Source organism: Balaenoptera ricei, chromosome 10 (genome assembly GCF_028023285.1).
Source record: "Balaenoptera ricei isolate mBalRic1 chromosome 10, mBalRic1.hap2, whole genome shotgun sequence".
Classification (NCBI taxonomy): Eukaryota; Metazoa; Chordata; class Mammalia; order Artiodactyla; family Balaenopteridae; genus Balaenoptera; species Balaenoptera ricei.
The window spans coordinates 31,182,554-31,197,043 of record NC_082648.1 but is presented as its reverse complement, the minus strand read 5'-3'; the positions used below and the strand labels follow the sequence as shown (position 1 = coordinate 31,197,043).

Below are 14,490 nucleotides of genomic sequence, written 5' to 3'. Positions count from 1 at the left end.
TGAATAATTGGGTTGTAACAAAATTATTTCCAAAAAATTAAAATAAAAATAAATAATAGCATCACCTTCATGTGCATGACTGTGTTTATCTTGATTAGTTTGATGTGCTTGTATACAGTTTGTACAATTTGTACAGAATATTTCTTTAACATTTACATTTACAGTAATAGTTACAGGAGAACTGTGCTAATTTCTATATTTATAGAACTGGATAAGGACTAGCATTGATTCAAAATCCATTTTTCTCATTATTCCTAATTATGTGTTATATTTATGATTCATTGTCTTCTTTATTAGACTATAATTTATAATATCTATATTTACTAGACTGCAACCTCTAAAATTATATCTGTTTTTACTTACCTTTCTATACTCAGGTTTAGCAATGTTTGACACAAAATAGACATTAGTAAAAATGGGCTGTGTGAAAAAATTGTTTATCATACTTCATAATTATTAATAGCATAGGGAAAATATAATTAGCTGTTTGTGTGAGAAAAAAATAGTTACATGTGGGAAAAAATCAAATGTTTATAGACCTACACTTAGCAAAACCAAACACAAAAAGGAAGAGAGGTAGAATCTTGTACATTTACTTATTTGTTTATATGGTTTTGACTAGACACACTGGGTTGGATTTGTCTTGATTTCCTTTATGTTCTGATCAGTGGCATTATCATGCTCTTTAAAATATGGACTTAGTAATCTAGGTTTAAACTAAAAGGACATGCACTGAGGAACAGTTATTCATAATTCAGTGACCTTCACAGCTGAAGATGTGGTTGCTATACTGTTCCACCTATCTGCTGGTGGATCTTATATTCTTACCATAAAATTATTTTATCATACTAATAATAACTTTCTATAGTTATTATTTGTATTCACTCATTTACTATGAAAATTGCTTTTCCTAACCATAGCTATAAATGAAATAGAGTACTACTTTTTCACAAATATGGTACCTTTTTTTCCCTTTTAGCAACTGAAAGATTTTTGAATGGAGAGAGAACATGGAAAAAGAGACCAAAGGTACCCAGAATCAGCTTAGGAATATTTTGTCTGAGAATAGCAAGTGAAAGCACATGCTCAGTACTTTTTTAAAAAAAATATTATCCAAGACTGGTCATTCCTGAAGAACATCCCACTGAATTAGCGTATGTACAGAGTTCAGAAAGGATAAGAGTGGAATCAAGTATATTATTCTGTGTTAATTTTAAATATGCTCAAAACTATTTTAAAGAACATCTGTGAAAAATATCAAAACTCAGGATATTTTTTTCTTCTTAATTCTTAGTTGTTTCCTCAATTCAGTTTCTTAATTGTGAACTAACTGTGTGCTCTCTTTGAAGGCTTCAAAACTTCCAATGTCAATAATTATAGTAGGTGTTGGGCCAGCAGAATTTGATGGTGAGTAATAAAATTTCAGCCGTGGGAATTTATTTAATCTGACTCATTATGCACTTAGGTTTCTATCACTCTTTTTTTGCATATAAGGATGTGAGTGTGCGTATGGATTTGTATACAGTGTCCATGTACATATAGACATAAATATAGATATTACATGATGGAGTCTATTAAGGTGAGCAAATTAAAAGGATGTCTTCTGAGTAGGACATTATCTCTCTAGTATAGGTTAATTCAACATGTAGCTTTCTGTTTTATTAGAGATGGTTTGTACCTCAAAATATTTCTTAAGACCAAGTGATAAATTGAGTTTTTGTTCCCAAGGCGAAATACACTTTGGATTCCCTAAAAACTTTTAAGGATGAGCACTAAATTAATAAACCACTAGGTTGTGAAATAGAAATATTAACACAAGCATAATAATGGATTTTCAGACCTTGGCTAGTTGATAGACATTATTTTTATATATATTTAAGTTCTGTCATATGAAAGAGTAAAGTAAAATGAAAATGGAATTGACCATCTGAAATTTAATGAGACTTTATATAATTATGCTAAATTCACTTACTGGGTAGTTTTCTGTTTGGGCTCAAGCCATCTTCAGATGTCAATTAGTGTGACGGGTGTTTGTGTGACTAGTGATCTGGGTAAACTTCTCTAAGGATAGTCTATTCCTTGTCACCTGATGAATTCCTTTAAGAGAACTCTATGCTAGACATCAACTGCATAACCACATAACATTCACCTGGTTCAGGTGTTTTTACATTAATGATGACAGTATTTAGCTTGGAACTTTAGAAATGAGAATAATTTTAGAATATTTGGAACAACTTTTGGTATGCTACAGGTTAATTTAGGCACATAGGTGGCTAATTATTGTATGATCATCACTAGGATGATTCTTGTTTAACCACCAGTGCCTCCTCCATAAGGATAGTATAGATCTCTCAGTCTCAGGTAAAACAACACAAGCAGTTATATTGCTGATCCTGGAAATTCTTTCCTTTAATTCCATGCTTGGCTGGTTACACTTTGCATCATTATAATCTTCCAGCAGAAGTCATTTTAGCTCCTGCTAATATTTTCTCTGTCTCTGAATATTTACATCTGTTTACATTGTCCATCAGGCATGAATCTGAGATACCACTCTGGAGTCAGGAAAACTAAGAGACATCTTTCTTGTTAACACTTTGTGTACTTGATCATCTGCATTGAGCAGTGATAGACTGTGGTTCACAAACTTCACTGATTGCTAGGTTAAAATAACTCATGATTTCTTCTTCAGTTACTAATTTGCTTTTGCCTCTCAAGTATGCACTTCTCGTTGGGTATATTCCAGGTCTCCCAGAATCCTATGGAAGGCCGTTGTTAGGTGTAAGCCCTGTCACTTGTTCCCCAAGAGCTCCCACACATAATGTGTAAATAGAGAGCCACTGACCCTTCCTATGTATATTTCTGGTCATATATTTCTATTCAAAGCAGCAGGCACAGCTATTTGGGTACTAACTTCTTACAACTGCCACACCTATTTATTTTCTTCAATTTTTTTGTTCCCAGTGAATTATTTATCAGGGTTTTGAGGTATGAAAATTCATCATTTCCCTCTCTGACTTCTTGAATTAACTAAAAAAAAAAAAAAAAAAATGCAGGAATCACTCAGAGATCAGAATATGTTTTATTAATAGTAGTGTAGAATTGGAGAATTTGGGTTGCCCTGTGCACAGAATCAGACTTCTTGCTACTTTTTTCCCCAAAGATTAAATGACCTCACCTTTATCTCCAGGCCTTCTCTGTACAGGGGCAGATCCTTGCCTATTAAGCATGCCACAGGGAGAAATTGTCTTCAACTTGAGGATAGGCTGCTCCAAAAGAGAGAGATTCAAGGTCGTTCCATCTCTCAATCTTAGTTATCTTGTGAATCCCTCCTCTTTTCATGAGGAAAAGTGAGCAAAGATTATAGACAAAGAGGGAAGTTGCCTTCCCATAGAATTCCCTCCTGGGAATTAAAGTGAAATTTTCCTCTGGCAAACCTGTGAACAGGGAATTAGGGTCCTGAAACACCTGATTTCTGCTTTCACCCTGCTGGAAGAAAATTTCTGACTTATATTCAAGTTGCTGCTATCCTATCAAAAGAGCCTTTTTCTAAGCACTTCCAAATCTACGATAAGTAAGTTTAAATAGCACACATAAATTGACATAAAGACTGAAATAAAACTTGCATATTTTATCAGTTAACCACATAAATCCAACATCTACACATAACATAACCAGGAGGTTTGCATAGGCAAGAAATGCAGCATTTTGCCATTCATTCTTTGAAGGTAGAGGAAATATAAATAAACTACTAGATTCATGAGTATTTAAATGTCTTGTTTCTTTATTTCAATGAGAACAATTTAAAACTTTCTGTATAATTTCTCAAAGCAGGATTTCTTTATCCTTAAAAGGCAAAAAGTCAAATTAAAGTAGCATCTGGTTAACTGCTTTGATACAAGTTAGGAAAGGGAGAGAACTATAAGGGATTCTAATATGATTTTGTCTCCCAAGGCTAGAAAGAAATACAGGTCTGTACCTTATATATCTTTTTTCCAGAGACGGGTACTGATGGGGAACCTGTGCTTACAATTTCAGGCTCCTTGAGGACTAGATGATCTGAAAAACTGAAGAGTGAACATTTCCCTTCCACCACTTATATGCTATTTCTTTTCTTCTTGCTCTCAAAAGTGTAGCCTCCAATTCTGCTACCCATAGCCTTTTAACTCAAAGGACATACTGAAAAGTGGGAGATATTTTATAGGATCTCATTCTAATACACTATTGCCTGAATAACTGTCACTGTCTTTAATTGAAATAAAACACTTACAAAGGCCAATGGAGATTGTAGAGGATTGTGGAAGGTGAGGCCCAGATTATCATCTAATTTTTGTTTCCCATTTTAGAGTGAGTATAGGGTAATTGTTAGGAGTTATTAGCAAATATAGATAATAAAGGAGAAGATTCTCCAATTGCTGGCATGTCACTATCAATGTACATTTATGTCTCAAAGTAATATGAAAATTTTGAAAACAAACTTAGACCAAAAAAAGGAATTAACTATTGAAAATATTTGAGTATAATGAATTTTCCTATTTAAATCCCTAATAACTAGGAGAGAAAAAAATAGTTCTTTTGTATTTTGAATAAGTTAATTACCTTATTATTGGTAATTTACATGTTACTAAATTATGACATATATTATATATCTAAGGAGATTATTGGATGATGGCTCACTAACAATTATGTGTACTGGCAATGTTTCAGCCCAGACATTGATTCCTGAACATGTGTAGAAAAGTAAAACTTAAAACCTGTTTTAAAAAAAAAACAAGCTTATAGATATAGAAAACAGATTGGTGGTTGCCAGAGGCTTGCCAGCATTGGAGGTCGGTGAAATGGGTGAAGGCAGTCAAAAGGTACAAACTTCCAGTTTTAAAATAAGTATGTCACACGAATGTAATGTACAGTGTGGTTAGTATAGTTAATACTGTATTGCATATATGAAGGTTGCTAAGAGAATAGATCTTAAAAGTTCTCATCAGAAGAAAAAAATTTGTAATTATGTATGGTCAACTAGACTCATTGTGGTGATCATTTCACAATATATACAAGTAGTGAATCATTATGTTATATAGCTAAAAATAATATAATGTTATTTGTCAATTATACCTCAATCAAAAAAAATAAAATAGGAAAAAAAGTAAAATGTCTTTAACCCAAATACATTATCCAAGCACTGAAGAAAATAGTGAAAAGGTGAGGATTGTATTCTAATATTTTTTAGAAGATGACAAAGCAAACATAATTGCAAGTGGCTCTCCGGAGTCTGGTGAATATCATGTGCATACAAAATGGATTATTAGTAGGAGAATATACTTTAAGTACAAATTAGCATTCCTCATGTAATTAGTTATTTAGAGAATTCTCACTGAAACATTAAACTCTGGAAAATGTTCTTAATTGCAGCGTAACATTATTGTATACCAGCTGTTCCGTTATATCACAGTATTCCCAAATACCAGTTGATCTATGTAATGTTGAAATTATTTTTAATCAACAAAAAAATCATACTTCAGAAATTTCATGCTTTATCCAATCACCATAAGAGCAGAGCAAATGCCTTTTTGTTTTTAAATCTATTCATAAAAAGATTACAGACAATATGATTATATAGCTTTGTGTAGTTTCAAAGAGAATAAAGTTCAAATTGCTATTGGAAGTTCTATAATGATTAGTGCCTAGTTTCTTAAATTAGAAAGAAAAAATTAAAATGGAATGAATTAGCATCACTTGCCGAATCAGTCATGTAAGCATGTAATCCAGAGTTAAGGATCTATAGAATGGGGAGATGTACCTAAAGACTTCTACACTGCATAGGTTCTCCTCATCTTTCAAAGTGTCACATGAGGTCTGAGCTTGCTTTCTCCACTTGTGAAATTTGCACTCAGTTAAGTTTTGTGGAAGAAATCACCGAGGAGATGAAAGGATCAACAAGCTTTCCGCCTTTAACATAGGACATATTGTTACTTCATACATCTTGATTTCATTATTGCCTACATTTGTTATAGTATTTAGCTAAAATGCACTGAATAAATGATCCTATTTTATTTTCAAGCAATGGTTGAATTGGATGGAGATGATGTAAGAGTTTCCTCCAGAGGAAAATATGCTGAAAGGGACATTGTGCAGGTAAGCAATTTAATGAAAATTATTTATTTTGTTCATTGTGAAGAGCCCATGTCATCTCTGATTTGTAAATGAAGAGTTTAAATTGAAATCAAGAGTCTCAGGTTCTGTTTGATTGAGGCAGTTGATTCTCTATAAAATGCATGTTAATTAATGGCCTAGAACAAGCACCAAATTACTTTCCCCCATACTTCATGTTCACCATATATGAAGTAGAATTGTTAATAAGTGTCTTTTCCTACTTTATTATTACCAGAAAATATCATTGAGATCTTTACTAAAATTAAAAGCTAGAAACATAACAGGCTTTTAATGATGTTTATCTATTTATTACTTAGCCCTCAATAAAGATTAAATATATTTTAAGACAGGTGATGCATATTCAGTGTAAGTAAACTTAGTAGAAACAAACCAAAAATGTAGATTTTTTTCTATTTCCCCCATAGCTTATGGTTAGAAAAGTGGAAAAATAGATCTTATAATTGTATATAAATACAAAAATTATATAAAATATATAAATAATAATATTAATATAATACATGGTAACATATAATAATATGTATAATACTATAATAAAATATAACATAATAAGAGATTATATATCTCTCTATATAGATATATAGACATATATATGATTCATAATTCTATTAGAATCAAGAAAAATACTTAACTAAAGCCTACTATTCTGGGAGTGAATAGAAAGAAAAAAATGCAATTAATATTTATAAGTGAAACAAAGGAGTTAAATCAACTAAATTTCTGCATACTTTAGAGTCTTCATATCTTTTAGGATGTCAGAAGCAAAAAAAGACTGTGAAGGGAAGACTAAATAGGAAAGGAAAGTTCTCAGTACAATTTGAGCACTTAAAGGAGCAAACAATGGAATTCAATATTATCTCCTAAATAATAATCTATATATTCACCCATAATACAGTCATTAAGATAATCTAATTTGGAATGCAAGAGAATTTGGTTCAAATCCTGGATTGTCCACTGTGATAACTTGGATAAGCTTTCTAAATTTCAGTGTTCTGGCATTGTTTAAAGATTTTATCAGATAATATATATAAAATACATGACTGAAAAAGAACTCAGTAAAATACAACAAAAATAATTTTAAAAATTAGAGAGGGAGAATAATATAAAATAATCTGTAAATATATTATAAAGATTAATCTTGACAAAGATAAAAAAGCATTCTTCTTCATCAGTCAGCAAAATTAAGTTTTAAAATAGAAACATCTGTATAACAGTTTTTTAAGAAGGTAATTAAATATTATTTAAACCTAATGTTTAAATATTAACATTAAAATGTTAACATTTTAACCTAATGTTCTTGGTAACGTAAAAAGCACACACATATGAATAATTCGTTTAAAAGCAGCTGAGAAAGGGAACATGGTGATGTGGTCATCTATTTAAGAATCCCACGATGTTTTGTTTTTTATAATTAGACACACGATTATTCACCTTACGCTGATTAGCATAATTATAAGTCCAAGTAATTGCACTTTTTCTAAAAATCTCTCCATAATGTCTAGTTCACAGTAACCAAAAAATCAAATTACTGCATGGAAGTATGAATTTGAAGTACTTTAAAATGTATTATGTTGCTGTTGTAATGCATTTTTACCAAGTTAAAAGAGACAGCTTCTGGGCTTCCCTGGTGGCGCAGTGGTTGAGAGTCTGCCTGCTAGTGCAGGGGACACGGGTTCAAGCCCTGGTCTGGGAGGATCCCGCATGCCGCGGAGCGGCTGGGCCCGTGAGCCACAGCTGCTGAGCCTGCGCGTCTGGAGCCTGTGCTCTGCAACAAGAGAGGCCGCGAGAGCGAGGGGCCGCGCACCGCGATGAAGAGTGGCCCCCACTTGCCGCAGCTGGAGAGAGCCCTCGCACAGAAACGAAGACCCAACACAGCCATAAATAAATAAGTAAAATTAAAAAAAAAAAAAAAAATTAAAAAAAAAAAAAAAAAAAAGAGACAGCTTCATATCTCATAGTATCATTTAAATGATGCTTAAGGGAAACTGGTATTACTCTCTCTCTTAGAAGGTAGTTAAGATTGCTCACATCATTAAGATTCACTTTAAGAGGATTAACATGTTATGTTAGTGACAACCAACAGTTGTTGGTTATTTTATTTATAAAACAAAAATTCCCTTGATCATGAAAGTATTTCATCTCTAATTGGATATGCTACATTGGAAAGAATAGTGAGATAGGACTCAGATCTATGATCTTGAACAAGTCAGTAAATCTCCCTTGAGCCTTTCTTTCATTACCTCCAGACTCTCCATTCTTTTATCTTTGCTCTTTCCATAATGTTGTGAGTCACAGAGGAAGTAACAGACATGAAAATACTTTGTTACTTATCAGTATAAGATACATAAAAACACACACACATATATATATATATATATATATATATATAATTATATATTTCCTCTCATTGAAAGTCAGAATCTTGAGACTAGTCTATCACCATAAAGTGACACTGAGATCACCAAAGATTTTGAAGACACCTGAAGATATAGCTAAACACTCAAGGGATTCTACCATGTAAAGTTGAACTGAGAGAGTCATGAGATCTCACAGATACTAACAGTAAACTAAAATCTTCCCAGAGAATTAGTAGCCTCCTGAATGACAGTGACACCTTGACTTACATGTCTATATTTAGTTAAGGATATTTGATGCACCCTTTTGTAATTTCATGGAAAAGTTCCTAAATGGTGATTGATCTTTTAAAAAGAGTTCCCAGGGTAAACATTTATATATCACATTGTGTTCAAGAAGAATTAGCATTTTTTCTCTCACCTTGAATAAAATTTTAAAACATTCCACCATTACAGGTTTCCTGGTCCTACCATTCACTAAAACATTTTTTAAATGAGTTATTTTTAAGAATAGAAATATTCTTGAATATTTATAATATTGGGGTTGCAAGGGCACACCAAGAATAATATTGTCAATCTTCCTATCACCAGGAAATATCTAAGCCATCATAATCAATGCTATAAACACTGCTGGCTAAAATAATATCAGAAAATAGGGTCTATTTAGGCTCTCTTACCTTTTCACTTTGTAAGAAACTGAATGAGATGTTGTACTAAATCATTTAGCAGAAGGCCTCTCACATACCAGTTGCTCAATAAATGCATTAATATCAGTTTCAGTTATTATTATTAGTATGTTGGCATAGTCCAGTGGGAAGGCATTTTTATGTCACTGTTTCATAGTAGCTGTACCTTGACATATGACACTGTAGTCAGTCTTATGTGTGATTATGTTCATTGCCTCAAGATTCACTCTCATATGACTATAATATAAACAGTATGCAGGAAGAGATTCTATGGTTGTTATTCTAAAACTTAAATGAATTATTTTCTTAAATCAATATATGTAAAGGCTTTCCATTTGTTTGTTTGCTTGCTTGTGCTGTGGATTGGCCATTGTATATAATGCAATATCATTTCTCCTGGCTGCATTCAGCTGCTGTCCAGCCTATCATTCCCTTAAAAATTATATTTAAATCATATCTTTCATTAAAAGGAGAATAATTACCTTCAAGGTTTAGACTTGAAAATCACTAATGGAGCTCTGCAAAGTAGGAACAATCAAATAAAATTGAGCAGAACCACAATTAAAAGCTCATTTGCCCAAACTGATTCAAACTTTTTTCACAAATAGGCAAAGCTAGCTGTTAGAGCAACCACATAGAACATTTTCCTTGTACAGGATAGATGCTAAAAGAAAGATGTAGCGTGTCAAGGAAATGGTATATTTCAACTGAACAGAATGCATTTATTTGTATTCTTCATACGAATGGGATAAATTAGTGCAAAGTAAAAATTGATTTGTTCCTCTAACCTGAACAGTTTAAGGGTCCAAGTTAATTTGTGGTAATAGTCAGTGATCAACATACATTCACAAATGTGTGAATGTTATTTTGAACAGGAGGTCCCCAGGTGCAGTGATCAGAAATGAGTGATTAAAAGGGACAATAAACAGAGGGGTCTGAGAAGTTGAGTGGAAAATTGTTACTATAGAAGGATATCAGCAAGAGTCCAAAAAGAAAGAGAATATATTTTTGTCCTCAAAAGTGTAAGATTTAACATTAATAAGAGGTAAAGGAAACAGAGTCACTTGTCAATTTCATCTCTCGCTTAGGGAAGTACCTCATGACTTTACTGAAGAGATGAATATTTCTTTGGAAAAGGATTAGATAATTTAGGTTAGTGAGTAGAAGATTCTCAACATCTTTTTCTCTGCTTCCAACACACATGTGGGATAAGAGATGCTCCTGTTGATAATATCACTTGCTATAAGTTACTCTTAACCCATGGGCAAGGTCCCTTAATACTCAAGGGACGTATCAGAATCTGTGCCTGCATTTAGCAAATGTAAGTTAAATGAGATATATACTTCCTTCCTTGGCTGAAAACTAAGATTTCTTTCTTACCCATTGTTTATGAACATGTTTTAAAGATGAGTAGAACTGTATGTATTATGAGAACAGTGATTATGAATCTTAGTTTTGACATTCTGGAGTATCATAACATTCTTAAAAATGAATTTATATTTACTTCAATAAAAAATTTAGCACATCCTATAGCATTTGCTGGAAAGGTGAAAAAACAGGTGTTTTAAAATAACAAAAAGGTCAGGAATTACAGTTTTAGATTATAATACTGGTACCTAAGTTTGAAAGAGATAAAAAAATTGATAAAAATATTTAAAGTTTGATATGAATGTAAACAAAAGACTAGAAAGAAAAGTTTCATATTTATATTGTATATATAAATTTATAAATTAATGAAGAATAATAATAATAACTATCATACTATACATATTATGAGTTGAACACTATTTTATGCACTTATGTGTTGACTTATTTAATACAACAACCTAATGAAGTAGGCATTATTATTATTATCCTCATTTTATAGAAGAGGAAACTGAGTCAGAGTAGTAAATTGTCCAAGACCACACAGCTAATAAGCAGCAGAACCAGCGTCTGAACCTGGGAAGTCTAATTCCAGAGGTTGTGAGAATAGGGAGTAAAAACATAATTGAATTTAATTACCATGGTCTAAGAGAAAAGACCAAAATAAAAGTAAATATAAGAGCAAAGTTGAGGTAAAGGAAAAACACAGCAGGTATAATATCCCCCTTCCCTAGAGAAGTATCAGCTATCTGCTAGAGTGTCGCCATTTCCCTGAAATGTAGATATTAGCTATAGATTCTTCAAAAACTGATCTCCTAACAAATAGTTTAAAAGATAATTATGTATATGTATAGCTGATTCACTTTGTTATAAAGCAGAAACTAACACGCCATTGTAAAGCAATTATACTCCAATAAAGGTGTTAAAAAATAATTAAAATTTTAAAAGTAATTATGTATATACTAACCATATCATTACTAAATTTTTTTTTAAATACTATGCCTTTTAAAATAAGAATGAAATAAGCTATAGCTGAAATTAGAGATCTTTTTCTATTAATCCTTCACTATGTTGATTCTTATTTTCTCACCTTTCTAATTATAGTTTCAGAGAGAAAAATAAACCTAACTTTGTTTGCACCTCTTTGTCAGGTCTTGTCCAAGTCAGATAATATGACTTCACAAATGTTCATATCCCTCCTATTTCTCTTCTCAGCTGAAGATTATATTCAGTCTGTTAGTTTTTTCTTACCCTTACTTAGCTACCTTTAAGGTAAGAGAAAGATTTGTCACCTCTCTAACACATTTTTCTAAAAGTTGTGCTGAGTTTTCCACCTGGTATCAAGACAGGGTAAAATTATGGTCATATGGGTATTCTTCTGTCTATAGGGTGCCTTATTTTAAAAAGAAAGGAGTACTTTTCTGCTCTTCCTTAAAAGAGACTGCTTTCACTGCATAAATGGTATTACATTTGCTATTTGATTTCTTAACATTTTAACCTGCTTTATCGCAACCTGAGTGGTTTAAAGTCTGCTTCCTAATAAAAGTTAATTTTCTGAAGGCACATCTTGAGTAACTGCTTAAATCAAAAGTAAATTTTTCAAAATAAATTTAAAACAGTTACGTTACAGTATGAGATGAGAGTGTGAACACTGTTTCTCTGGAGGAAAAAATGATTTAATATAAACTTTAAAATATTATATTTGAAAATTGTACAACCTCCTGAAATGTCTTCACTGTGCCTTTTCTCCAAGACCTAAAATTACTGTGTCCCCAAACTATCACAACATTAACAGTTACAATCATTCCCAGTTGCTTTCAAGAATCATGATGTCTGTAAGAGGAAATTGAACTAATGCCCTCAAACAGCACAGTGTTTATTAAGTAACCATTATAAATGAGAATGGAATCAGGCAATCTATTGCCAGAGTATTCAGTGATAAGGATTCTCACATGATCGTTTATATAAAGATAGAACAATAATTTTTATGTAATGTAAAAATAAGAATATTGATATTTGATGATATTTCAATAAGAAGTATACCAAAATCTTATGCTGAGGGTTTTTGGTTGTTTATTTTTTGCCTTTCCAAATAACAGATATAAAAAACAAACATTTGGGGCAAGATTCAATGTACTGAATATTTCGGGTACCTACTAATGTGAACTGTGTAAATTTTATATTCATTGTCCATGTGATTTGATGGTCTAGTAACATAATTAAAAACACTTCACATGTGTTTAGGACTCTTTAACAATATTTATTATTTTTAACCCTGATTTGAGTAATACTTCTACATTGAAAGCTGAATTAAGCACGCATTAATTCCATTTGACAAGAAACTGAGCCCTGAAGAGGATAATGCTCCATCCAATTAGGTGTCGAACTCAAAACTGCAGAATACATGTAGCAACATGATGGGTGTATCAGGACCCGGAGACAAGAGTTATTGCCAGGAAAAACATAGATAAGGATTACATCCCTTTTTAGATAAAGTATATATTAGAAAGTTGTGGTCACTGTTAGAGCTATTTGTAATAAATCAAATATCTTTAAAATGCATAGTTATTATCATGCATTTCACCATTATTCCAGGCTTCTCTGATTCTCCTACAACCAAATGTTTACATATGTTGGTTTTTGTTTCTATTTTTTAAATTTATTTAAATAGCATGCTAAGGTCTGTTAAATAACTTTCTTTCACCTCTGATTTAGTTTGTGCCATTCAGGGATTATATTGACAGAAGCGGAAACCACATACTCAGCATGGCTAGATTAGCTAAAGATGTCCTAGCGGAGATCCCAGAGCAGTTTCTCTCCTACATGAGGACCAGAGGGATCAAGCCATCACCTGCACCTCCCCCGTACACCCCACCTACACATGTGTTACATACTCAAATATGACTGTGCTCCAAAATGCTAATGTAACTATACTTCAGTTAGAACTGCTGAGTCTATGCTTTTCTCCTGGTGCTCTGTAAGGAACCAGGGAATGAGATACTTTTCTCAGTTTGGTTTCAGCAGTATTGGTTTGTATGCTTTCTTGGATCCAAAATTTATTATCTTCCTAAACCAAAACTGTAAATACGGTTGTTGCATGAGCAACAGAAAAATTGTTTAAATGCTTGAAGCAAAATATGGATGTCTTCTCTGAATCTTTAAATGTTTTTTTGGACAAAAACAGCTAATTTCCAATGTACTGTTGGGGAAAAGCGCAACCTGTGTTTTTAACTCAAATATTGTCCTTGACTGCTATGTATATAGGAAAGCAGTCTCTCTATATCAATGTTTACATGTTACTACTTTTTAAATTCTAATACTTTTATAACTGTTCTTAAGAATACAAGTTTTGAATATTGAATCCTTTGTCTTCTAAATTGCAATAGCTATAATCACAAGAGCAATATCTCTTTGAATGACTGTCTGGACAAATGCAATTGCAAGCAAGGGAAGGTAAAGATACTTTCATATTTCTCAGTAAGTGAATTGTCTTATGAAGCTGCATCTGCTTAGTAATCAGTTCCTCTGTGCCATTTGCCAAGTATGGGAGTTTACACTTAGCAGATGTGTATTCTGAAAGAACATGCATTTTTCATGAAGTTTGAGTTCTAAATTTAGACTGCAATTTGTTTATGTTTTGTAACGCTAAGTAGAAATAATAAAAAAGTCAAACATCGTGAACTGTAAATGCACAGAAAATACTTTGTGTAAAAAGTAGCATCTTTGGGCTTCCCTGGTGGCGCAGTGGTTGAGAATCTGCCTGCTAATGCAGGGGACACGGGTTCGAGCCCTGGTCTGGGAAGATCCCACATGCCGCAGAGAAACTGGGCCCATGAGCCACAGCTGCTGAGCCTGCGCGTCTGGAGCCTGTGCCCCGCAACGGGAGGGGCCGCGATAGTGAAAGGCCCGCACACCGCGAT

General features: G+C 32.7%; 1 protein-coding gene across 2 annotated transcripts in view; it reads left to right on the top strand.

Moving 5' to 3' along the window:
* The window catches only part of CPNE8 (copine 8), a 306,320-nt gene extending 292,462 nt beyond the window's left edge, over positions 1-13,858 (top strand). For both annotated transcript variants that reach the window (XM_059934544.1, XM_059934545.1), the window contains 3 exons: positions 1,350-1,407; positions 6,056-6,129; positions 13,286-13,858. In XM_059934544.1, coding sequence (XP_059790527.1) covers positions 1,350-1,407; positions 6,056-6,129; positions 13,286-13,474 — 321 coding nt within the window. In that variant the 3' untranslated portion in view covers positions 13,475-13,858. The remainder of the gene's footprint in view (positions 1-1,349; positions 1,408-6,055; positions 6,130-13,285) is intronic.
* Positions 13,859-14,490: the final 632 nt, after the last annotated feature.